The sequence below is a fragment of the Panthera tigris genome, chromosome A2, assembly GCF_018350195.1.
Source record: "Panthera tigris isolate Pti1 chromosome A2, P.tigris_Pti1_mat1.1, whole genome shotgun sequence".
Classification (NCBI taxonomy): domain Eukaryota; kingdom Metazoa; phylum Chordata; class Mammalia; order Carnivora; family Felidae; genus Panthera; species Panthera tigris.
Genome location: NC_056661.1, coordinates 366,141 through 391,580, shown reverse-complemented (window position 1 = coordinate 391,580; position 25,440 = coordinate 366,141). Strand labels below are relative to the sequence as shown.

At 64.8% G+C, this 25,440-nt stretch overlaps 2 protein-coding genes across 6 annotated transcripts; one reads left to right on the top strand and one right to left on the bottom strand.

The window, feature by feature from the left end:
• The first annotated feature begins 719 nt into the window (after positions 1-719).
• On the top strand, positions 720-7,402 carry PLPPR3 (phospholipid phosphatase related 3). Its single transcript, XM_042977244.1, has 8 exons — positions 720-728; positions 1,760-1,880; positions 4,397-4,582; positions 4,672-4,813; positions 4,925-5,120; positions 5,212-5,269; positions 5,359-5,532; positions 6,026-7,402. Exons 2-8 carry the CDS (start codon positions 1,806-1,808, stop codon positions 7,400-7,402), a joined length of 2,208 nt encoding a protein of 735 aa, XP_042833178.1. The 5' UTR covers positions 720-728; positions 1,760-1,805.
• Positions 7,403-7,896: 494 nt separating this feature from the next.
• PTBP1 (polypyrimidine tract binding protein 1) lies at positions 7,897-24,987 on the bottom strand. Of its 5 annotated transcripts, XM_042977489.1 has the most exons (16): positions 24,799-24,984; positions 24,358-24,568; positions 17,454-17,484; positions 14,161-14,236; positions 13,833-14,005; positions 13,606-13,752; positions 13,327-13,497; positions 13,123-13,233; positions 12,875-13,049; positions 12,543-12,620; positions 11,680-11,828; positions 10,508-10,541; positions 9,982-10,074; positions 9,677-9,893; positions 9,512-9,589; positions 7,897-9,424 (listed from the first exon to the last, which is right to left on the bottom strand). In XM_042977489.1, exons 1-16 carry the CDS (start codon positions 24,905-24,907, stop codon positions 9,292-9,294), a joined length of 1,986 nt encoding a protein of 661 aa, XP_042833423.1. In that variant the 5' UTR covers positions 24,908-24,984; the 3' UTR covers positions 7,897-9,291. The 5 variants fall into 5 exon arrangements, with proteins under 5 accessions (XP_042833423.1, XP_042833424.1, XP_042833425.1 ...); XM_042977490.1 differs by lacking the exon at positions 12,543-12,620 and having other exon boundaries at positions 24,799-24,987; XM_042977491.1 differs by lacking the exons at positions 24,358-24,568; positions 24,799-24,984 and adding an exon at positions 24,192-24,324.
• Between the last annotated feature and the right edge of the window lie 453 nt (positions 24,988-25,440).

Genomic DNA, 25,440 nt, shown 5'->3' with positions numbered 1-25,440 from the left:
CACCTCGAGGTCCTGGGAAGGGGGAACAGCCAGCCGGCTCAGGGCAGAGGAAGGGGAGGCCCCAGTGGGGTCCGAACCTTCTGGGTCCCACTCTTCACCACACATAGAATCGTCTTTCAAAACCCATGGAGCTCTTTCTTTCTCAATGTACGTATTGTAAGTAATCTCTACACCCAACATGGGGCACGAACTCACGACCACCCCCCCTCCCGCCCCGCGTCAAGTGGGATACATGCTCTTCTGAGCCAGCCTGGCGCCCTGGAGCTGTCGCTTGCAAAACAAGAAGGGTCAAGGCGACAAACTGTAGGTGCTCAATTAATGCAGCCTCACCCCTACTCTAATGAGACGCTTACTTCAGGATTGATAGGGTCTGGCCCGCTTCCCAGTGGCTCCCCGGTGACTGTTCAGGGTCAAGTACACAGTGGGTGCTCAGGAGATGATGAATACACCAGCCAAATGCAATCCTGTCGTTTGGGGCCTGGCGACCTTGGACGGTGAACGAAGTTCCCAGGGCCTCAGTTTCCCCATTCATAACACCCAGGCTCAGCCAGTCCCTAGCCTACGTGGTTGTGTGTGTTTCGGAGGAAACACCTGTCTACGGCGTCGAGTCGATGCGCGGCCGTACCCGCCACCCCCGCGCCCCGGAGCATCCCGCCGCGCGCCCTGGGAGCCTGGCGAGGGGCCTGGAGGCCCGCAGAGCGGACCCGGCGGGGGCGCCCGGGCCGAGGGTGAGGGGGCCGAGGGCGGGGGGCGGGGGGAGCGGGGACGGTAGGGAAAGCACCCCACCCCCCACCCCGGGCTCTTTTGTCTCCGGACTGCGCCGGCGCTCGGCGCCCTCGCCATGGAAACGCGCGCCGGGGAGCGGCGGGCCCCGGGAGGGGGACGACACGGGGGGAGACCCGGGGAGACACGAGGATAGCCGGGGCCCCAGGGGTCCGGACGCCCAGCCCCCGCCCCCGCCGTCCACGGGGCTCCCGAGGCCGAGCCGGGAGGGGAGGGGGGCGGCGCAGACTGCGGTCCCAGCCCGCCCCTACGGGGGGCCCGAGACCCCCCCCCCCCCCCCCGACTCCCCGGGGCCGAGGGAGCGGGAGCCCTGCGCGCGGCGAGCGCACGCCGGGGGACCGGCCCGGCGAGGAACGCGCGCGGCGCCCCGGACGCGCCGAGACAAAGAGCCCCCGCCCCTCGCGCCGCACGCAGGCCGTGGCGGGCGCGGGGTCTCGGGCCGGGCGGGGCCCCCTCCCCTCCCCGCGCTCCCGCTCGCCGCTCCCCCCGCCCCCGCGGGGGAGGGGCCGCGCTTTGTGCTCGCCGCGCCGCAGCCCCCGCCCCGCGCGCCCGCCGGCTCCGCCCTCCGAGCGCCCGCGCGCCAGGTGAGGGGCCTGCGGGCCGAAGGCCGGGGCCGCACCCCTCTTCCGGCCGCCGGGACCCTCCCTTCCCTCCCCCGCCCCCCGCCGCGGGCCTCCCCCCCGTCCAGACGCCGGGGAACGGCCCCCGTCCGGGGACTCCTAAACCAGGCCGGCCCCGCCCTCTGCCGGGCCCCTCCCGACCCCCGATCTGGGGTGTAGGGGTGCCGGGCAGCTGGGTTGTTGGGCAGGGCCGCAGTGCGCGGGGGGGGGGGGGGGGGGGGAGGAGGCCGCGGGGACACCCCTCTCCCCCAGCCTCAGTTTCCCTGGGCGGTACGGCGCATCTTTGCCCGCCCCTCCCCCGCAGGCGCTGGGCACCGGGTCCCCCCAGGGCTCAGACTGCGCCTCCCCTCCTCCAGCGCGTCTTTGTCCCCTCCAACCACGGCCTGTGGAGCCCGCGGCACCATGATCGCGACCAAGGAGAAGAATAAAACCCCAAAGGACAGCATGACGCTTCTGCCCTGCTTCTACTTCGTGGAGGTGAGGGGGGGGGGGGGGGGTGTCCGCACTGATGGGGGCGGGGCAGAGGCCTCTGTGGCACACGCCATCGGGGACCACCACTCTGAAGGACACGGGTGGGCGCAGCGAGGGTGCCTGTTGAGGGGGGCTGGGGGGACTCGGGTTCTGCAGGATGAGTAGGAGTTCCAGAGGCACGCCCAAAGCAGCAGCCGGGGCAAATGCTGGGGAGTGGGACCTCCAGACTGAGGTAGGGGTCGGTGGCTCACCTGGAGGGGCTGGAGCAAGGCGGGGGGTGGGGGGGGTGGGGGGCACCCATGAAGGGGCTGGGGGGATGCCGGCTCTTTATGCAGCACGTGGGCTGTGCAGCCTGAGGGTGCAGGTTCAAATCCCTCCTCTGTTAAGGGGCCGGTGCCCTTCCCATAAGCGCGCTCACAGAACAGGCCTGGCACGCAGTGAGGGCTCTGTGAATGTTCAGAAAAATAAAATGTAATAAACGCATACTAAGTGCTGATGATGGCACAGGGTGACATTTACCCATCCTGGGACAGATCCTTCAGCACCTACCAGGACGTTCCTGTAGCCATAGTCTTCCCCACTTGACCTGCCAGGAAAACCCCAGTCTGTCCAGGCAGGGCGTGGGTGGAGGAGTGGGGTCCCCAGTCCCGAGCAGACAGCCCTCCACGCCAGTCACAAAGCCAGTGGCTCACCCGCAGGCCAGTGGGTCCCTGCGCACAGGCAGAAAAGCCGTTTGTCCAATTTGTATTTAAATCCCCGTTATAGTAGCTTATACCTTCTCAGGGTGTCAACGTCCTTGCCAAGCAGCTCCCTCCCTGCGTCCTCCTCAACCCCCTGCTCTCACCTGGGTCCTTCCAAAACGTGTCCCACACCCACTCAAGCCTGTTAGATCTGTAACCCGTCCCCTTTTAAGACGGGTTTCGGCTCTTGGCTTTTTTCTAGTGGAAATCTTTGCTCACGGCTGACTCCGTCCCTCTTCACTGCCGTGTAGTACTCGAGCCCCGAGTCACCGTCCCCACGGAGCTGGGCCTTCAGGGGCTGCCTGGCCTTTGCCCGCGTCACGCACGTCCCCGTAAGGAAAGCCCTTTGGTCTGCCTCACCTCGAACCAAGAGTGAGCTTATCTGCAGATAACATCCCTGGGGAGCACGCTTGGTGGCTCAGGAAGCGCCCCAAATTCCCCCCTCCACCCCCCCCCCCCCCCCGCCACCTTCGAGGCCACGGTGTTTTCCTTACCGTCTGCGCCAGCACTGTGTTAGCGGTGTTTGGAGCCTGGCCGGCCCGTGGGACGCAGAGCCATGTGTGTGCCTGCTCTCATCCGCCTTTCCCTTCTCGTGAGCCTTACTTCAGCGTGTTTACGCACACGCACACACGCGTTAAGTCCGTGGGCAGGACGTGCTCGTGGATCGTTTTCCTCTGGGCCTGATACGCTGTCAGTGTTCCCGTGCCTGGGTGAGGGTCTGTCTCCAGATGCAAGGACAAGTGGGGTGGCACACAGGGACCCTCTGGGGCTGGTCCCGCCTCCGGCGTGGCCCAGCGGGGAGGAGATGGGGACGAGGGCCGAATTGGGGAGCCAGGCCGGCGTCACAGCCGTGGCCGCGCCGCCTGGGAGCTCGGGGTGCCACGGGGGCATCGTCAGCATCACAGTTCGAAGGACCCTCTTGCCGAAGGAGTTGATGTGATGTGCCCGGGCCCCACCCAAACCCCTGCCCGCAGCCTGGAGTGCCCTGCCCGCCGCGGCCCAGTTGCGCTAACGGCCACGGGGAGGGATTCACGAGCTAGCGTTGACTAAAGGCTGGTACTGTCCGTGTACTTACTCACCCGGTCCTACGTCGAACCTGGGAGGTGGTGACTCTGTCATTCCGTTACCAGCTGGGGAAACTGAGGCACAGGGAAGCAGTGGAGCCAGGATTCAAGCCTGGGCAGGTGGCTGTGAACCCCTCCACTCAGCTGCCTTGGGCCACATTCCTGCATGCAGCTGGCACTCAGTAAGTGCTCTCTGGACTAGAGCCCAGCTCCCGCGGACCCAGCTTCGGCAGTTTCCCTCTGGGGCCCCCCCGGCCAGGCCTGGACGAGGCCAAGGTGCCGTCTAAGGCAGGAGTTAACGCGGAGGCCTCTCGTGGGACCCACCCCTGTCTGTTTCCTCGTCCATCAAATGGAGACGGGCATCTCCTGAGGCAGCCAGCCCGCCCACCCCACCCCAGGCGCCCGCTCACGGTGGTTCCCCCCCCCCCCCCGGCGCCCGCCCCAGCCTGGACCCCGCGGGTGTTTGGGTTTGAGACCCTTGGAGCGGAGGAGGGAAGGTGCAGGTCACTGGGAGTCGGCTCTGCCCAGATCTGAGCCCAGTAGCTGCTCGTGGCCCCAGCGAGCCGGAGGCAGGCTGCGATGGGTGCCCGGACGGCGTGCGGGGCGGGCAGGTGGCTGGACGGCCCGGCGGACGGACGGACGACAGCGTGGGTGGCGGACGGGACCGAGCTCACGTGGTGAGCAGGGCTGGGGTGACGCCGGCCTCCGTGCTCCGCAGCTCCCCATCGTGGCGTCCTCCGTCGTGTCCCTGTACTTCCTGGAGCTGACCGACCTCTTCAAGCCGGCCAAGGTGGGATTCCAGTGCTACGACCGGACGCTCTCCATGCCCTACGTGGAGACCAACGAGGAGCTCATCCCCCTGCTCATGCTCCTCAGCTTGGCCTTCGCCGCCCCTGCGGCCTCGGTGAGTCCCCGGCGCCCGGCGCGGGCCGGCCTGCGGGCACCGCCCAGCGGGGCGCCGGGCTGAGCGCCTGCCTCCTCCCTGTCGGGCAGATCATGGTCGGCGAGGGCATGCTGTACTGCGTGCAGTCCCGGCTGTGGGGCCGCGGCGGGGGCCCGGGTGGCGCCGAGGGCAGCATCAACGCTGGCGGCTGCAACTTCAACTCCTTCCTGCGGCGCACCGTGCGCTTTGTGGGTGAGTAGAGGCCCGCGGTCTGCACGCGGCGGGTGGGCGGGGCGGGGCGGGGGGGGGGGGGACGACCCGGGGCCCCCGCCAGCTCCCGGCCCTGACCCCGCCGCCCCGCAGGCGTCCACGTGTTCGGCCTGTGTGCCACAGCCCTGGTGACCGACGTCATCCAGCTGGCCACGGGCTACCACGCGCCCTTCTTCCTGACGGTCTGCAAGCCCAACTACACGCTGCTGGGCACGTCGTGTGAGGCCAACCCTTACGTCACACAGGACATCTGCTCCGGCCGCGACGCGCACGCCATCCTGTCTGCGCGGTGAGCTGCCCCCCCCCCCCCCGCCCGCACATGGCGGGGTCCCGAGGCGCGCGGGGCCGGGCTGGCGGGGCTCACCTGTGGCCTCTTGCAGGAAGACCTTCCCGTCACAGCACGCCACGCTGTCCGCCTTCGCCGCGGTCTACGTGTCGGTGAGTCGGGGCCCGCCCCGAGCCCGCCGCCTGCGGGGAGCCCGCCGCTCTGCTCTGACCCGCTCCGCCCGGCCCCCCCCCCCCCCCAGATGTACTTCAACTCCGTCATCTCGGACACCACCAAGCTGCTCAAGCCCATCCTGGTGTTCGGCTTTGCCATCGCAGCGGGCGTCTGCGGCCTCACCCAGATCACGCAGTACCGCAGCCACCCCGTGGACGTGTACGCGGGCTTCCTCATCGGCGCTGGCATCGCGGCCTACCTGGTGAGGGGGCGGGGGAGGCCCCCGGGGTGGGGGCAGCTCTGGGGGAGCGGGGTTGCCCCCATGGGGAGGTTCTGGGGGCGGGGGGAAGGCCGGGTGGCTGGCGGGGGCGGGGCAGGGGGCGGCGATAGCGGGAAGAGGTGTGAAGGGGGAGGCTGGATGGGGGTGGGGGTGGGGCGCGGTGAGGAGGTCTCCCAGGGAAGGCCGCCCCGGCCAGGTCCGGGGGGGGGAGGGGGGGGCTCCGAAGGGGGAGACCTGGCCCCGCCCTGGGGACTCTGATGAGTCTCCTCCCTCGGAACGCCGGAGTCAGAATCTCAGGGGCTCAGACCTGCCGAGTGCGCAGAGCGGGAGCGGCCTGACCGGAACCTGCCCCCGCGGGAAGAGAGCGGGACTCCCCGCTCTGACCGCACGGGGAGGCCAGGCTTCCCGCTTGGACCGCCTCGCAAGCCTGCCGCCCGGGGAGAACCCTGGTCCTCAGCCCTCGCCTCGCCCTCAGGCCTGCCACGCGGTCGGCAACTTCCAGGCCCCGACGGCAGAGAAGCCGATGGCGCTGGCCCCCGCCAAGGATGCGCTGCGGGCCCTGACCCAGCGGGGCCACGACTCGGTGTACCAGCAGAACAAGTCCGTGAGCACCGACGAGCTGGGGCCGCCGGGGCGGCTGGACGGCGTGCCCCGGCCCGTAGCCCGAGAGAAGGCCTCGCTGGGCAGCCTGAAGCGGGCCAGCGTGGACGTGGACCTGCTGGCCCCACGCAGCCCCATGGGCAAGGAGAACATGGTCACCTTCAGCCACACGCTGCCCCGCGTCAGCACGCCCTCGCTCGACGACCCTGCTCGCCGCCACATGACCATCCACGTGCCACTCGACGCCTCTCGCTCCAAGCAGCTCATCAGCGAGTGGAAGCAGAAGTCGCTGGAGGGCCGTGGCCTAGGGCTGCCCGATGAGGCCAGCCCCGGGCACCTGCGGGCGCCCGCGGAGCCCATGGCGGAGGAGGAAGAGGAGGAGGAGGAGGAGGAGGAAGAGGAGGAGGAGGAGGAGGAGGAGGAGGAGGGTGAGGAAGGGGGGCCGGCCCCGCCCTCACTCTACCCCACGGTGCAGGCCCGGCCGGGGCTCGGGCCCCGGGTCCTCCTGCCACCGCGGGCCGGGCCGCAGCCGCTGGTGCACATCCCCGAGGAGGGGGCACAGGCGGCTGGCGGCCTGTCTCCCAAGAGCAGCGCCGCCGTGCGGGCCAAGTGGCTCATGATGGCGGAGAAGAGCGGGGCCGCTGTGGCCGTGGCCTCGGCCCAGCCCCGCGTGGCCAACCCGCCGCGGCTGCTGCAGGTGATCGCCATGTCCAAGGCGCCGGGCGGGCCGGGCCCCAAGGTGGCGGAGACCGCCTCGTCCTCCAGCGCCAGCTCCGACTCCTCGCAGTACAGATCGCCCTCGGACCGCGACTCGGCCAGCATCGTCACCATCGACGCGCACGCGCCCCACCACCCCGTGGTCCACCTGTCCTCGGGTAACGGGCCCTGGGAGTGGAAGACGGCGGGGGGCACGGCCAAGGGGGCGGAGGGCGAGGGTGGCTACGAGCTGGGGGACCTGGCCCGCGGCTTCCGCGGTGGGCCCAAGCCGCCAGGTGTGTCCCCCGGCTCGTCCATCAGCGACGTGGACCAAGAGGAGCCGCGCTTTGGGGCCGTGGCCACGGTCAACCTGGCCACGGGCGAGGGGCTGCCCCCACCGGGCATGGCCGACGGGGCCCTGGGCCCGGGCAGCCGTGAGTCCACGCTGAGGCGCAAGGCTGGCGGCCTGGTGCCGGGGGAGCGGGAGGCCACGGGCGAGGCGGAGGCCGAGGGCTACTATCGCAAGATGCAGGCGGCCCGCAGGTTCAAGGACTGAGGGGGAGGGGTGGGTGCCGCATGGGGCGCAGGCGGGGACCGCTGGGCGGGTGGGGGTGGGGGGAAGCACTTCGTGACCGGACAATAAAATGTCGACACCCACTGGAGTCCCGGCTGAGTCACTGTGGTCCAGGGCCCCCACGCACATGAGGGCTGGGGGGGGGGGGGGGGGGGGGGGAGGACGGGACACAGATGTCACGCTCGTGGACTGAGGCTCATGCACGCGGATGGGGGGGGGGTGGGCAGTGGTGTGCGGCCTTCGCCCCTGGGAGGAGACCCTTGCCCCCCGCCCCACACACCTCATCAGCTCCCCCAAACCCCATCCCCGTCAGAAAGGAGAAGGCTAAATTCAGAGGAGGAAACAGCAGTGAAGGCAGAGGCGGAATAAAGAGGGAATCAAGTGCAGGATGCAGAGACATTTATTCAAAGTCCAGCAGACAGACTGGCCAGCCGCCCTCTACAACGTGAACAGGAAGAAAGAGCCTACAGAGAAGGTAGGAGTTGTAAAATCGCTTTAATTCGGTTCTCTCTGCATTACAAGCCGTCGGGGCGGGCAGTGGAGTGCCTCGCTCCCGGCACAATACTGAGCCTGTAACTGCGGTTATCAAAATATACATCTGCGTCACCTTTATAAAAAACCACGTTTGCTGCCCCTCGTTTTACAACAGGTATAAAAAATTATAAATATTTACACCCTTGTTCCAACCCCACACGGAAACTCGAGGGTCCAGGCCCGAGGGAGGGGGCTGGCCAGCACGGGGTCTGCTCGCAGGGGCGCCCCTTGGACCCGTGAGTGCAGGACGACGTGTGGGAGACAGTTAAGACTCAGGGGCCGCTGTCCCACCTTCTGGGGCCCCAGCATTAGAGGCAGACAAAAAAAACAAACAAAACTTTGGTCCAAAATTTGCAGGAGAAAGGAAACCCTGAAAGTTTACAAGTTTAAGAGCGCTTTTCCCCTGGACAGGGAACAGGTTAGGTGTGAGTAAGGCATCTGGAGGTGGTGGGCAGGGCCGGCCTGGGGCCTCGCGGGAAGGGCCGGGGCCCCAGCGGGTCTGCCCTGGAAACCGGATCCTGCCCTGCGACTTAATTACAAGGAATAAAATAAAAAAGGACAGTATGTAAGGTCATAGGTCATACCACGAGGAGGAAACGGAGATTATACTCATACCATTTTTATCATCTTGCTATATAAAAAGTTACTTAAAACTATTTCTTTTGCATATAAATGAGAAAAGATTAGAATATTTGGTCAACTGGAAATATTGCTAGGCACAGATGTCTGCAACTGCATCAAAGCATAATACAGAGATTACGGTGAAAACAGAGCTCCGAGCTGAAGGAGGACAGGGCCGCTGCCTCGGGGTCTTGCCCCAAGTTGGGGTCCCGGGGTGGGGGTGGGGAGAATCACACACTTGATTGAACAGATCAGGGGGTGCCGGCTGGTCCCTGCAGCTCGCAGCCTCCTGCTGCGCCAGGCACATGATCCCACGCGGGAGGCCGACCCACCAGCCCCCCCACCCCCCCCCCCCCCCCCGCCGAGGGCCCTGCCAGAGCAGCTGGTTTTAAGGCACAAGAAAGCCGAGTCGAGGTTTGGGAGCGCCCACCCCACAGGGGCTGCAGAAGGCACGGGCTTGGGGGGCCGGGGAGGGAGCGGGGGGGGGGGGGGCGCACTGTCCACTCGTCACCAGGAGCCTGAGGCCGGCACCCCACCTCCCCAGGGTGAGCAAGGTCGATCAGATTTAATTTTTTTAAAAACAGGTAAACTGATTTCTCTTTTAAAAAAATAAAATCTCTGGTCTTTTAAGGTCACTTCAGCTGCTTTTTAAAGTGGCTTTTCTCTGGAATGATGGAAGTTGTGGCCAGGCGCCAGCAGGCCGGTCCCTGGCGGCCCTAGATGGTGGACTTGGAGAAGGACACCCGCAGGTGGTGGTTCTCGCCCAGGTCGTGGTTGTGAAGGTCAATGAGCGCCTGGATGGCCTCCTCCACCGAGCCCATCTGGATCAGGGCCATCTTGCGGTCCTTCCTGAGGGACAGACAGGGCCAGGGGCATTGGGGGGTGGGTCGGGGCATCGGGCAGGGCGGGGAGCTGTGGGGGTGGGGCGGCACTCACTGGAAGAACTTGAACCCCTTGACGATCCCGCCGTTGCTGGAAAAGAGGATCTTCAGATCGTCCTCGGACACGGAGGGCCTGCGGGGAGAAGAGGGGTCGGACGCTGGTTCTCGGGGAGGGCCCGGGGGGGCCCCAGGGAGGCCGCAGCCCACACCCTGCACGTACGGGATGTTGGAGAGGTGCAGGGTGGCCGAGGGCGGGAAGATGTTCTGGAAGTTCTTGGAGCCGGGCTTCTTGAAGCGGTGCAGGGGGGAGTTGCCGTAGTCCTTGGTCAGGCCCTGGTCCTCCTGGCCCTCGCGGGGCAGCTGCACGTTCTGGTGCTTGGACAGCGTGATGCGCACCGGCTTCCCGTGCAGCTTGTGGCCGTTGAGGTGGCTCATGGCTGCGGAGGCGGTACGCTCGTGACCCCAGGCCCCACGCCCACGCCCGGCAGCGCCCGCCCGCCCGCCCCGCAGGCCCCGGCCGCTTACCCAGCTGCGCCTGGCTCCCGTCCGCCATCTGCACCAGCGCGTTCTCCTTCTTGTTGAACAAGATCTTCACCCGCTGCACGTCGCCGTACACGCCTTCGAGAGCGCGGGGACAGGGGCGCTGAGCCGCCTGCAGCCCCGCCGCCACCTCCCCCGCCAGCCCCCACGCCCCGCACACCCCTCGCAGGGCTGGCTCTCCCCGAAGGTTTGCTTATTCTGCCTCTGGCACCTGCGTCTAGTCACAGGGAACGGTACCAGGAAACTACCTTCAGCAGAGAGGTCGTAAACTCCAGGAAAGGTCCGCGGCCAAGAACCGGCACTTTAGCATGCTACCAGCACGTTTAACTCTTCGAAAAGCATGCAGGGCAATAAACCATGCGTCTCCCGAGTCAGAATAAATACGCAAACCGAAGGCAAGCCACGTAACGAGGCAGAATGCCCGACTGCAAACTCATAGTACATCTTAGGGCGTAAAAAATAACCTCAACTAAATGAAAACAAGGTAATAAAAGTGTGAATGATAACATACCGAAAAGAATAAAGAGGCTTTGGGGTGTGACTCTCTTTAGAGGACAGCAGAGCAAGGCAGCGAGGGACAGGGAAAGGGAGAGGTCAGGGGGCGAGTTGCCAATCGTCCACCACGAGGAGGCAGCCCCACAGGCGTGCAGGTTGATGGATGATGAAGTTGTCAGGATGTTAATATTCAAGGGCAGGTTGGTTTCCGGAGAGCAGGGTTTGAGGGGGAATTTTGTTTTTTATTTATTTATGTTTTGTTTTGTTTCAAGCAACAACAGGAAGCAGAAGTGCCGTGCAGTCAGTTGGCAAAGAAATTCCGGATCAGGGCAAGAAAAAAAATTGGGAAAGGGGAAGGGGAGAAAAGAAAAAAAGTAGCAAAAAAACACAGGTCAGTAAATACATAAGAAACACGAGTGCTCCATCAGTCCAGATCTACACACATTACAAGTCACAGGTCCACCTCGCAAACACAGGCAGGAAAGCGCCCCCCTCCCCGCAGCGAGCAGCAGGAGGGCGCGGCCGGGACCCCCAGGCGGCAGCCCGGCTCCCAGGGGCCCCGGCCTCCTGCTCGCTGCGGCGGGCGGGCCTCCGAACAACGCTCACACAAGCACAAGGCGGAGCGAGTCTGTTAGTGGAGGCTTCGCTAGGGGCCGGCCGCCCCCGGGCCAGGAAGTCACAGGAGGGGCAGACAGATGAGAGACAGTCTGAAACGCTCGTCAAAGGCGGTCCCATCTTTCCCGAGTGAGGGACCGCGAGCCCTTCTCCGCTCACCCGAGCTCTCTCTGAGCCAAACTCTGCCACTGGGACGGGCACGGGTTTCGCCATCCCGGGGACCTCAGCTGCAGGGCAGCGTCCCCCCGACGGAGGCACCCGGCGGGCGTCCAGACCGCGTCGTGTCTGGCTAGAAATTTTAAGGACTGCTTTCACGTATCAAAGCGTATCTCGACCCTGCGTCTTACGGAATCGGAGACGTAAGCCGAGGTGTAAAGGAGAACGAGAGAACACTGAGCGCTGAGGTGGCGGCAGCGAGTGGACCGGCACGGAGGGGTGCCGCGACCGGTGGGACCCCGGCGCCTGGGGCCAACAGGAGCTCAGCCCGCTCCCCTCCGCACTAAGACCCACTAGTAGTGTGACACCCCCGCTTGCGCTTCTGGGAACGACAGCCTGGAGGGAAGAGGCACGTACCTCGGGGTTGAGGTTGCTGACCAGCAGGACAGAGTTTCCTGCCCCTGCCAGGCCGGGGATGGCGATCCGGCCCGCCGCCGCCGCCGCCGCCGCCGCCGATGGGATGGCCAGAGGAGCCAGGGCCCCGTGCACGTTAGGAACAGAGAGGCCTGGAAAGGGAAGGGCGGTCAGGACGTGAGCAGCAGGGCCGGGGGTTCTGCTGGGAGGCGAGTGCCGGTCCTGCCCGTCTTCTCGCAGGAGGAAACACAGGAGGCGGCCGCGGCCGTGCTCGGCCCGGTGCCCACTGTGCGGCCTGCCGGCTCCTCCTGCCTCTCCTCGTGGCACAGACCGTGCCAGCTTTGGCCCCATCTACATGCGCCCAACAGTACAGAAGCTCCACTCGGTGGATGCACAACGGAGCCCCGGACGGGCCTCGGCCGTGCGCGCATGCAGGCGCCCGTCACCATGCAGACGACACCCGGGCGGGACGCAGCAGGCCCGTGCCTGTCACAGGAGGGCAGGCTGGCCCCCTGGCAGGGACGCTCAGGTGTGCCCCCGCCCCGGTTCATGCCGCTCTGCTTACCGGGCCACTTAAATTCATCTACTAGGGACACATCCCTCCAACCACCGTGCGCGCTCGTCCTCGCCCGGGAGGTGCTTTAAGGGAACCAGACCAGAGACTCTGGGGTTAGCGGATTCTCTGCACAGCCCTGTCCTAAGACTGCCCTGTCCAGGCTCCTCAGGGAACCCAGAGACCCGCACCCAGGGAGGCGGGCTCCCCCCGAGACCGAGCCCACGTCAGCTGCCCGTGGAAGCACAGCTACTGGAAAGGTGTGTGGGCATGCACGATCGACGGTGGGGACCAAGGTCAAGTGTTTGAGTACCTGCAGCTTGAGGAATTGCAAAGGTGGGAGGGAAACCAGCTCCTGCATACGGAGAGGCTGACATTATACCAGGCGCACCTAGAAACAAATGAGACACTAATCATCGCACCCACCACCTCCGCCGCGAGCAAGGGCTGTGTGTGTGCGTGACCCCACACCCAGTGGGCAGTCTGGGCCGGGTGCCGTGCTGGCCATCTAAGGAGCAACAGGCACCAACCTCCCTGGGCACAGAGTCGGCGTCACGGGGTGCCTGGGGCACGGACACTGAGCTACGTACACATCCTCGCCTCCCACGGCACACGGCGGTCGGGGCACCTTGCCGGGCGTCTTACCGAAGGCAGCGGCCATGGTCTGGTCTAGCGAAGGCTGGCTGTCCCCGGAGGGCAGGTCAGGGCGTGTGTAGTCACGACTCTTGTCGTTGTTGTACTTGACGTTGAGGCTGGTGAGCTTAGAGAAGTCGATACGGAGGGTACAGCAGGCGTTGTAGATGTTCTGCCCGTCTAGCGACTGCAAGGAGACAAGCCGTGAGGCGCTGGGGGCCGGGGGCTGGCCAGGGAGGCGTCCCGGGGACCCTACTCACCAGCTTGGCGTGCTGCGCGCTCACAGGGTCGGCGTACTGCAGCAGGGCTTGAAACTGGTTGTTCTTGGTAAACGTGATGATTTTCAGAACCGTGCCAAACTTGGAGAAGATCTGCAAGAGAAAAGAATGGTCCCGACCTCTGCCCGGGGAACCCCACGGTCGGTAACAGGCCCGGGGGCGGCCGCACGCCCCCAGCCACCTCACCTGGTGGAGCACGTCCAAAGTCACCGGGTAGAAGAGGTTCTCCACGATGATCCGGAGCACCGGGCTCTGGCCGGCCATGGCCATCCCCGCGTCCACCGCGGCAGCCGAGGCGGCCAGGGCCAAGTTTCCCGACTGCACCGAGTTCACCGCCTGCAGCGCTGCCTGGGCCCGCTGTGGGGAAGGGGGGGGGGGGGGGGGAGAGTTACGGCCGGGAGCCCCGCGCCACCGGCTCCTTTCTCCCCAAGTCCACCCCACCGCGCCCCAGGCCCGGCAACGCACCGCCTGGTTGGGAGAGCTGTCCGTCTTGAGCTCCTTGTGGTTGGAGAACTGGATGTAGATGGGCTGGCCGCGCAGCACAGGGGTCACGGACGTGTAGTAGTTCACCATGGTGTTGGCAGCCTCCTCTGTGTTCATCTCGATGAAAGCCTGGCAGGACAGGAGCGTGAGCCAGGCCCGGATTCCTGAGCCTTCCCAGGAAGGGCACTTGCCTGGCTACGAGCAGATACCTGATTTTTCCCTTTCAGCATCAGGAGATTGGTGACCTTCCCGAAGGGCAGTCCCAGAGAAATGACCTCGCCCTCGGTGACGTCACTGGGAAGCTTCCGGATGTGGATCACTCTGGAGGGCACGCCTGCACTCCTGTTGTCACCCTTGAACTTCTTACTGTCGTTCCCATTTGCTGACGGAAAAGCGGTGTGTAAGGCATAAAGCACCGTCCAGACTCGAAAAACCCTCTGTGCCCGGAACCAGCTTCCTCCGCGACTCCAGGAGGCCGCCAGCAGATGTCCCCTGCCCACCCACAGCCAGGGGACCAGGGACTGCACGCAGAGTTACCTGCAGAAGCCGAGTTGCTGCTCATGATAAAGGGTCCGTTAGTGACACAGGCAGAGAAGAGCTCGTCGGATCCCCGCTGAAAGAAACAGGGGGTGTGTGGAGCAGAGCAGAAGACCAGACGCCCTCCCCAACACCCGTGTCCACCTCTCCCGTGTGACCTGCTCTTGAGAAAAGACCGCACCCCAAACTGACCATTTCTCCCCCGCGATGTCCTCGCAATCCTAATCCCAAGACACACTCCTCCTCGACAAGGCAGGGGCGGGGGGCCCAACGCCTATGGCACAGGTTCACGCGTCACGTCCACCCCACGCTCTGCAGGACCTTCCTGCGCACACGGGGCTGAGCCCGGCCCGGCTGTCCTAGAGAGCTCGGCTGTAGCCCTGCCCACGTCAAGACCGTGGGACCGTCTTCGATGACCACGGGGCTGCCGGCAGACTCGAGGAACAAAGCCCCCTTGTCGCACTGCAGCCACCTGCTCAGCCACAGGGCCCTGCCCTATTTTCCAGGCGTCTAAGGAAACCTGAGCCTTGCTCTAGTCGCTGTCGGACGGAAATACTACCTGCTCTCCATCCGCGCTGTGGGCGGCGCTGTGCAGTGAGGGGCGGGGACCCCGGCTCCCTGGGACTTGTGACCTGCCCCTCTCTTGACACGTGCTGGGCTCCATGTACTGGAGTCAACCCCCCAGCACCACGTGAGACCGACCCCGGGTCCAGACACCATGAGGCGTCCCTGCTGCCAGGTGAGGCCCGAGGGCAGAACCAGCCTACACAAGGTGAGGAACCGCAGGGGACCAGCACTCCTCAGTCGGGGGCCCCGTGGGCCCAAGGACCCGGCTCCGGCCGCACACTCTCGCCGCCCAAGGCTCACGGGCTTTAGGACGGCGCCACCAGGAACCACAAATAACTCCTCAGATTCCCTGGATCCAAAACTGGCAGCCAGAGAGGGCCTCGGGGCCTCGGCTGCCCAGGCAGAAGGGGAAAGAGCAGCCCACCTGGGCCCCAGGGCCTCCCCCTTCTCCACGTGCTTCCTCAAGGACACCGTATCTTCGCTCCTCTGCTGAGCTGTGCAAACATGCGCGCACGGCACCCGGTGCCCCAAACCCTCCAGAACCTCCCAGCCCAGCAGCTGGTGACAGCGGCCGAAGGAAGCTAGAGGTTTAAAACTGCCCTTTGGGACAAGGACCGGGAACCGGCTGCCCCAGCTACTGAGACGGCTAATGTGGGCCTGTCCCCAAACCCAAACGCCTGGACAGGCAGGAACCCACACAGGTCCCCCACAGCCCAGAGCCCTGGAGCCCAGCGATGTGGAGGTAAGCGTCCACAGATCCGAGGGAGGACCCGCGTGGCTCCACCTGAGGAGCCGCCGTGGCTCAGGGAGAGCAGGACAGTCAGACTCCCTTCCAGGCTGAGGTCTGGCACAGTAAAGGGAAGTGTTAACCACCAGCCAGCTGCAGCCTATCACACCCCAAGCCTCCCGAGTCACGGAGGCCAAGAGGAAAGCCGGCAGGGACCCCAGGCAGGCCTGTCCACATCCTACCTGTCAGAGCCACAGGACAGCCCCTTCCTGTCTCGGGACTCAGGGGCCCGGGCCCTGACCTGCCCCCATCTGCCGGCCACACAACCCTCATAAGGGCAATCTTGGCCCCTGCCGAGGACCAGCAATAGGTGGGACCGGGACTCCCATGAGTGGCTGCATCCGTGTCTCTGTGGGCATCGTGCTCCCTTGCCTACTTACACTCTGCTCCTCTCCCAGGACACAGACCCCCCCCCACACACACACACACACAGCGCGGGTACACACACGGACCCCCAGCTCAAGAGGCGCGGATGTTTCGCAGGGCAGAACCTCAGGCACCAGAACACCACAGGCCTTGTGACTGGGCCACAGCTGGGCCAGGCCCAGGGACCACCCAACTGCCTCCAGCAGAGTTCTTCCCACGCCACACTTGGGGAGGCCACTGGGCATCAGCCCTCAAGTCAACGAAGCTTCGAGAGAAACCAATCCTCAAGCACGTACTTGCTACCGGACACAGCGCGGGACAGCACACGGCAGGACAACCTTTCCTTCCCCCGAACACCAAGTATCCCTGACACCTGGACACCACTCACTTCCCGCATAGCCGCTTCTAAACCCAGGAAGAACCACACTGCCCTCCCAGTGGGCCGGGGATGCAGGTTCAGGGGGGCTGTACTGGCAGGAAGCCCCTGCCCGCACCCCCCAGGAGGTTCTGTCCGTGCAGGTGGGATTCTGGAAGCACAGGTCTCCTGGGAACAGGATGGCCAGAAGGAGACCGTTCCGAGAACAGCCGTTCTAGAGCTGTTCCGGCCGGAAAGCGGCTCCCACAGTAAGGGGAGGACAGTCTGCAACCCAGGCGTTTTCTGGGATCGTTACAACCCCCTCAGAAGACAGTCCCTCTCCCCTCTCACCACCTGACAAACAGGTTTTATCTGCAGGAAGATCAGGACAGGCAGCGTGTGAAGACAAGAATCCACTTGGGAAAAGTGAAACCCAGCCCAGGCACGGCTGCCGACTGACCAGAAACCAGCTGGCTGCCTGCTCAGGTCACTCGAGCCACCTGCAGGGAGCCCAGGAGCCATGGCCCGAGGAGACTCCCCCACCTCCCAGCACGGAGCCCAGGAGGTGACCAACTGACCGGCAGTGCTTACCGATCATCAGGCCCAGGGTTCCCCCGGAGGCCACGTCCCCGCGCGTGCACATGCCTGGCCTGCAACCGGGAGGGAGAAGCACGTGGCCCCCCCAACTTCCCGTGGGGACAACTCTGCGTTCCTTCGTCCACCTTTCTTGCCACTGGCGTTGAGAACTAACGCCTTCCGCACAGAAGGGACACAGCGCTCTCGTGTCCCTCAGCTCACAAACACCAGAATTTCTCAAAACAGACAACTACCCAAACCACGACGCCATCAGAAGTAGCCCCAAACTGCCCCAGAGCCCCCACACCCCCTCCAATCTCACCCCCCACTCCACAAAGGGCTTGGAGCATAACCAGATCTTGACTTTTCCCACATCAAACCGAGGGCACTCAGAACTTTCTGGGGCAGATGCCCCCGTCAACCCCACTGCACACATCCCTCCTAACCCGTGAGCCGTAAAGCAGGACTCTCATAGGCTCTGAATTTCAGGGCAGGTGCCTTTTCTTCAGGGGAGCTAGGGAGCCCACTGGGCAGAGGACAGGGCCTGCAGCCTGGATGCCTCGGGAGCACCGAGTCAGAGGTGGCGCGGGCAGATGGGCCCAGGCCACGGGCACAGACTCAGGCTGAGCCGAAAGTACCTACCTTTGTACCAACTGCTATGTCTGGGACGATGCTACAGAGAGAGAAAAAAGAAAGCCGTTAGCCAGGTGCACTGCCGGTGTCCCCACTGTCCCAGGGGTGGGGAAAGCCCACAGCCCCTGCCACTAGGGTGTCGGGAGTTCCCCATGGCCACCAGCGTGGCTCGCTGCTGACTGCACACCCCCACCCCCACTAGAGCCCTTCAGGCAGGGAAGTGAGCCGTCGTCCAACTAATCTCAACTTGAAAAGGAGCCACCATTGTCTTCCAGCCCCCTCCCTCCCAGCAGGACCCCAGGCCCCGCCTCTGGACCTGTGCGAGGACAAAGCTGCCCCCTTCGAAAGCCCCAGGAGGGACCCTTGACGTTGTTACTGAGGTTCAAGTGCTGTCGTCTGCTTTCTAAACACTGGAAGCGCTTAGGAACATTTCTGAGCAAGACGGGGCCACTGAAAAGGCAGCTCTCAGGCCCCAGGTCAGAGCTTTGGCTCCAAGGGGAAGACAGGGGACTCCACGTCCCACGCATGGAAGGTTCCCGGGAAGGGGGCAGCTCGGCTCCAGTGAACAGACAACATTAACACAGGTTACTTATCAACCTGGCTCCGCGTGACTGGACTTTCTCCCGCCTGGGGGCTGGACGGAAGCAGGGCTACCTGAGGGTCCCCGCAGCCCCGTGCGCCTCAGCCGCGCGCCAGCTCCTAGAACAGCACGGCGAAACCCTCTCCAAGGGCTGGTGCGCGGCAACCGTGAACCAGCGAGGTCCTAGGCGACTCACGGAGCATCCGTCCACAAAGGGAACTGCGTCAGCGACGCCCCCCACCGGGCCTGCCCGGTGGATGGAGCCACCCGCCTCAGCACACGATGGCCCCCGTCACCTGGCCGAGGACAGGCGGTCCCAGACCCCGCGGCAGGCCCTGGGGCAGCCACGCGCACCCCCTCCCTGCACAAAGGCCAGCTTCGCTGTCCAGCTGGGAGCCCCTGGTTCCTGTCCTCCGGGAGGCAACTCCCAGGACCCAAACCCTGGGGTGTCGGGACCCCAAAGCACCGGCCTAGTCCTGCTGCCTGCAGCTGTGGCCTGCTGTCTTGCCATCATTCCCCTCGAGGCAGGACCTTTGCCTCCTCACCGTTAAAAAAAAAAAAAGAACAAAAAACACCTCACGCCCCGACAGCAACACGTTCTTAAAAACCCTAGTGAGCCAAGAAAAAACTTCCCAGAAAAACCGAAAGAATGAAAAGCATGCAGCTTCCCGGCCACTAACCCAGGGCGACTCGCGGCCTCCTAGTCCCCCGGGGGGGGGGGGGGGGGGGACGCTCCCACAGGAAGTGTTTCACAGAGGCCGGCCTTTCCTCACGCGGGATCTGAGCCCTGGCTGCCCGCCGAACCGGCACGCGGCCTCGGAGCGCCGTTTCCCGAGACTCCAGACCGCGACGCGACCCGGCCCGGGGAACACGTCCCCCCCAGCTGGCTGGCTGGGGAGGGGGTCCCAGGGGGAGGTCCATCCCAGGCAACATGGAGGACGGACCGCGAGATCGTGCCCACCACGCCGCAGCAATCTTTCTAAGGGGCTGGATTAGATTCCGCCCGAAACCTATCATTTCAGGCCCGAGGCACACGAGGCACGTGACCCTCCAGGCATTTTAACCAGCTCGCCCCGCCCCAAGGGCCAGACGGGGAGGAAGGAGGGCTCGAAGCCCACTATCAAACAAAGTTAAGCAGAACTCTCGGGAAGCCTCAAACTTTAATAAAAGTGGCACCTCCCCCTCGCCCACGGGGATACGACAAACGGTCCCCCGGACACGCGGGATGCAAGTCACACTTTGAAGCGAGCTTCATTTTCCGCAGGTCCTGGCATTTCTCCCCCAAGACCAGAAAGAAACCTAACATCTGAGAACAGGTCTCGGCGCCGCGGGCAGGCCCGGTCTCCGCGGTCGGCTCCGGCTCGGGGAACCGCCGGCCCGGGGCGCCCCGCAGGCGGGAACAAAGGGGGGCGGACGGGCCCCTCCCCGGCCCCCGGCTCGGGCGCGCGGCCATCCTTTGTGGGTAGCCGGGGAGGGGCCGGGCGGCCGGCGGGGGCGGAGGAGGGCCCGCGCCCTTCCGGGCAGGAGGGCGGCGTCTCCCGGCCGCGCCTGGGCCCGCGGCGGGCGGGGGGGGGGGGGGCTGAAGGGGGGCGAGGGCAGAGTCCGCGCGGCGGGAAAGACCGCGCACGCGCAAAGCCCGACAGGGGCGCGAAGGGCTGCGCACGCAAGCGCGGGGGCTCGACGGGGAACGGGAAGGGCCACACGGGGCACGCGCAGCGGGGGGGTACGGGGAGCTGGAAGGCTCACACAGGGCGCGCGAACACTGGCGCGTGCGCGCGGGACACGGACGGGAAGCGGGAAGGGCCTCACGACTGCCGCGTGCGCTCGGGTTGAGGCGCGCGGAGGCCGGAAACGAGCAGGGCTCGAGAGCTTGGCCTGCACCACTCTTCTAAGCCCAGGAGGCACTGCCCGCCTGGCGCTTCCCCCCCCCCCCCCCGCCTCCGGCAGCCTGCCCCGCGCACGCACCCCAGGCTCAGGGAAGGGAGGGACCCCGGAGGCGCCCGCGAACCCGGGCGGAGGAGGAGCGACGCGCGGGCCACGGCCCCGAGGAGACCCGGGCGGCGGCGAGGGGAAAGCTGGATCGCCGGGAGGTCGTCGGAAACCGCGGAGAAGCAATACTTACCCGTCCATTGCACACAGAGGAGACCCGCAGGGGACGGAGTGGAGGCGCCGGAATAGCAGGAACCGACCCAACGGCTCCGAGTTATAGACTCACAAAATGGCGGAGACGCCCGAACACGTCCCCCGCGCGCTCTGCCCATTGGCTCCCGCCACGGAGAGGGGGCGGGGCGGGCGCCGCGGGGCCCTGCCGGCACCTCCCAATGGCTAGGAGGTCGCTCGAGGGGTGGAGCCAAGAGGGATGGCAGGCGACCATTGGAGAAGGCGGCCGTCCGTCGGGGCTCGAGACGGAAACGACCCGTGGAGACGGGGGGAGGGGAGAAAAGGCGGGATCACGTCACGGAGCTTGAGCCAGTAAGCTAGCTGCGCTCCTGCGTGGGGCTTTGCGGGAGAAGCCATCTTGAGAGTGGGTACGTGGCGAGTCCGGCCGCGGGAAGAGTGCTTTCTACCAGGCTGCCGCCATCTTGCAAACGGGCAGGGGCCGTCCCTGGGCGTGAGGGTACAGAGAGCTGTGTCGCCATCTTTGGGTCGGGCAGAGAACCTACGGGGCTCCATCTTGCTTTTGGGCACGTGGCCGAAAAGCCTGATTCAAAAGGAGACCTTACTTTTAGGTTAGCACGCGGGGAACTAGAGGCCGCTTAACGCGTCCCAGACTAGCTAGGACTCCGTATCCACTGCTGACCTCCGAGCGTGCGGGCGTCCTTTGTTCACCCCCAGAGCAGCCAAGCCCGACCGCAGCCCTGTGGCCCGGCTGCAGGGATGGGGAAACTGAGGTCCGTGGAGCAAGGCGGCCCCTGCCCACCGGGGAACTGAGCCCCGGACGCACACAGCACAGTCTCGCTGTCATGGGGCATCCAGGCAGGGACGCATCTCCATCTCAGCAGCCAAAGAACATCCTAAACATTTTTCTGAGAGATGATGGCAAGAGTTGTACATGGTTGTGCGTGACAGGGGTAACCCTTAGGTCAGTGGGGTGGGGGGCGCACGGGACCAGAGAGGGAAGCACTCAGGAGACCCTGCGCATGGTGGGCTTGGCGCAGTACTCGCCGCTGAGTTGATGCTCAGTAGGTGAGGGACACCGGTGTGACTGCTATCTGTGCATGCTGAGAAAGGGGTCTTCGGAGTGGCGGGCGACGAGAGAGAGAGAGAGAGAGAGAGAGAGAGAGAGAGAGAGAGAGAGAATGAGAATGACAATGACATTCGTTGGGTCTGGCCAGCAAACAGCAGTGCTGGGAGTCGGGGGACAGCGCCAGCTCCAGGGCCGCAGCCCACCCGGCGCCAGTGCCAGAGAGCTGCCGCGCATTTCCACGGGGGCCTCCGTCCTCCCGCACGCAAGGCCATCTGTAGCCCCAGAATCGCTAATCAGGAATGTCCCGGTGGATTTAGGAGAATCTCTGACACATTCCCGTGGATTTGCTCGTCCGGAACTGCCATTTGAGCTGTGCTCTGGGTACCGCAGAGCTAGCTGCTCATCTTCCTTCTCTCGGGAGGGGTGCCAAGGGTGGCCCCTCCTTGACGGCAGTGGGGAGGGAGGGAGACGCCGGAGTGTCACGGCCCAGGGGGAGAAGAGGGCAGCTGACGCTGCTGGAGTGTCTACACTGTCAGAATTGTGTTAAAACCCACTTCCAGTCGCAGCCCTCCCAGGGGTCCTGCCTTGCTCAGGGTGAAAGCCCAAGCCCAGTCCAGCGGGCCCCACACGGCCGGCCACCTGTCTGGTTCTGGCCTAATTTACACAGGCCTCCAGTATTTGGCTCGTCCCTCCTGGAGACTCCTCCCTAAATGACACTACTCTCCTTCACACCCCCGCCCCAGGGCCTTTGCCAAGGCCCCTCATTAGAACAGCTTCCCCAATGTCTTCTTCTGGGAAGGTTGAGGGTAACATCCCTCATTTCCACAGTGCACTGGAGCTCCTTGAAGTAAATTAGAATTCATATTAGGTAGAAAATCCAGTGTTAGATAGCAAACACTGGCAAGGTGGCCAAGAGGCCACCGAGGGAGGTGTCCGTGGCTGAGATGAGGCCCCCAGCGTCTCAGGCCAGCCCGAGTCCTGCTGATTGCTGGAAGGGGAGAGGGCACGCGTGAAGGGGATAGGGGCAGGGCTCCGATGAGAACCCACACTGATTACCACACTTGGACAATCCACAAGCGGGGAGGCCTACAACACACGTGCATTCCCGACTCCAGAGGCCCCAGCGTGTATGAATTAGATGTTTCGTGACTGGGCCAGGGCCTCAGGGGAGGCTCTGGGGGTGCCCCAGCACGTATGTACGTAGGAGCAGGTCGGTCTCCTTTTTCTTTTACATTTGCTGCCCTTTATCCCATCCCAGCCTTGCCTGCCAGCTGCTTCCTCATTAATGATTTAGGGTGAGAGTGGGTGTGTGATCACCTTGTATCTGAGAGTTTTGAAAACATGATCTTCTCAGTGGCAGGAACAAGGGAGGGAGAAGCCAGACGGGTGGAGGGGACTGGCCTCCCAGACCCCTGGGAGGGGGCCTGCTGGGGCCCCCTTCCTCATTTCAGATCAGATGGGGGGGGGGGGGCTGTTGATACGGTGCCTGTTTACTCTTTTGTCAAAATGAAAACACAGGACCAGGCCAGTCCCCCCTTGCCTCCCTGTGGGCTTTCCCCTGTGTTTCAAACGGAAATGGTTAATAGTTTTGGAATATTTGTTCATGTGTGTGTTTATTCATGCCTGGATTACAAAAACAGTAGGCTGGGGGGCAGGGCAGGGGTCGAGGGAGTGGGCTTGCAGGATTCACCCTGTCTCCATCCCGCATAGGCCTCCCAGCTTCTCTGACCCATTCTCTAGACGTCTGTTAGAGCTGGGACTGGAGGACCAATCCAACAGGCTGCCCCCAGCCCCTCCAAGCTGGAGCCCCGCCCCTGCCCCAGCTGGGTGGCCTGGAGCCTGGCCTGGCCCACAGGGAGGTCGGACCACAGGGAGCTAGGAGGCAGGACTGAAACGGCTTACTCTGGCCTGATGATATTCACATCAGAGCATGCCTCCTGCCCTGTGGTGGGGTCACGCTCCCCAGCCCCAAGGCTTCTTGCCCACCCTCCTCTTTAATTAGGGGAGGAACCGCAGGCCTCTTCCTCCCCTTCCCCTGCTAGGCCCTGCCCAGCCTCCAGGCCCTAAGGGAAACCCTGTCCCTGCAAGGTCCTTCCCCTGAATCGTCACCTCTCAAGCGTCGGCTCATCCCGGACCCCTCCCCCCCCTTCCCAGATGCAGCCTCCAGAGAAACCCTGCGTCTCCCGGGGGCCTGCCCTGAGCCGGAGCTGTCTCTTCACCCCAGGCAGCCTGACCATGCATTGGCCACCTCCCTGCACACTTCCCTGTTGTAACTTTTTAATCGTCCGCTAGGAAATACTTTCATTTCCTTTTCCCAAATAGAGGTGGAGCGAGCTGCCTGAGCCTCTCAGCCCGTAGGAGGACCCACCCCGCCTGACCCAGGCCGCTCCACCTTGCTGCAGAGGGGTGGCCAGTGTGGCCAGTGCTCCAGAGGCTCAGGGAGGAGTTAGCACCGGACTCAGTCGCCGCGCGCGCGCGCCCGCCACTCGCCCTCGGCCCCACGACTCAACAGCAGCCCCAAAGCGGAAGGACCCAGCGTCGGCCGGGAGTGGTTAACGCAACGTGTGTCCACCGTGCACGTGCACGTCCGCAGATGACCGTGTCCATGGCGCACGCACACGTTACCCGGGTGTGTCCACCGCGCACGCGCACGTCCCTCGGCCGCCAGCAGGAGCGAGGCGCCCACCCCCGCCGCCCCGCGGACGGACCCCGAACGCACGACGCTCAGGGAGGGAACGGGCCACGAGAGGCCACACGGGGTGTGAGTGCGCCTGCGTGAAACGTCCAGCACAGGCCCATCCACGGACGGACGGGAAGGGGGCGGGGGGAGGCAAGGGGATGAGGGGCAGGGGGCCCGTTTCCTGGTAATGAAATAAATATTCTCAGACTGGCTGTGGTGCTGGCTGCACAGCTCGTAAGGGCTGAGTGGTAAGGGCGTGAGTCGCGTCTAATAAAGATAAAGCAACTTGTAAGCACTCACTCCCACGAAGCTGGAAGTGCCATCCGCCGGCGAGGGCTGGGTGGGCAGCGCGCGAACGGCCGCCGGCGGAGGGGTGCGGTGCGGCCACTTTGGGAAACAGCTTGGCGGCTCCTTGCAAAGTTGCCTGTGGGCCTTCCCGGAAGGGCAGGTGCTGCCGCGTGCTCACCCGAGAGAGAGGCGTAGAAGTCGTTCCCAGAAGCTTCCACGAGAGTCTCCGGAGCGGCTCTTCGAAAATGGCTCCGGGACGCCGGAGGGACGCAGGCTGCTCACCAGGCCTGGGACGGGCCGGTCCGCGGCGGGCGGTGGCGCTGCCTGACCTCCTGGTGTGTTACAGAACCGCACCAGGATGGCTGTCCCAGGCGTTTTGGGGAGCGGGCCTGTGATCGCAGGCGGGTGAAGTTCAGGCCGGGGTGTCACTCCCTGGCGACTGGGGCGCTCTGGGGGCTCCCGGGCTGAGCGGGGGGGGGGGGGGGGGGTGGGGGGGGCGCGGGGGGCGCTTGGAGGGGGGCCTCCCGGGCTGAGCAGAGGGGGCGGGGGGCACTTGGGGGGGGGGCTCCCGGGCTGAGCGGGGGGGGGGGGGGGCCGCTGGGGCCCTCGGGGGGCTCACAGGCTGAGCAGGGCGGGGCGGCTAAGGCCGCCGCGTAAAAGGCTTTGCGATGGGGACGCTGCTGTCTGTAAGTTATAGCTCCGTGGACATCCGACTTGGGAAGGACCATCGGTTGTCACTATTGGCGCGCGTGTGGCGTGCAGCCTGCTCACAAGGCCGGGCGTGCGGAGCTCTGAAGCGGCCGAGCCTCGCTCACCTCACCGCATCCACACCTTACCTGGTCTCCTGCGTTCCGGTTCAGAGACCCCTTACCTGGCCCATATCATCGATTCGTTAACATCCACGTCCCGGGCGACAGCGCCATGGAACAAAGCACATTCGACACACGCGTCTTCTCCCAAAGGCACGTCACAGCCTTCTGGTGGTCGGGAACGCTCGGGGGGCCGGTTTAAAGCTGAATCACCCAGAAAAAGCACCAACGTGCAAAACACACGCACTGAATAAGCCTCCGAAAGGGCGCTTCTCTCCGAGCAGAGCTGAAACGAGAAGGCCGGGTGTTGCCGTCGGAGACCGGCGGTTTTGCCGGCCTGGGTGTGCCCGCGAGGGGCCACAACGGCGCCGGGAGGGTCAGTTCAGGATACATTTGACAAATCCACAGAGAGATTTTATACGTAAGTTTACAGACAAAGACACATAAACGTT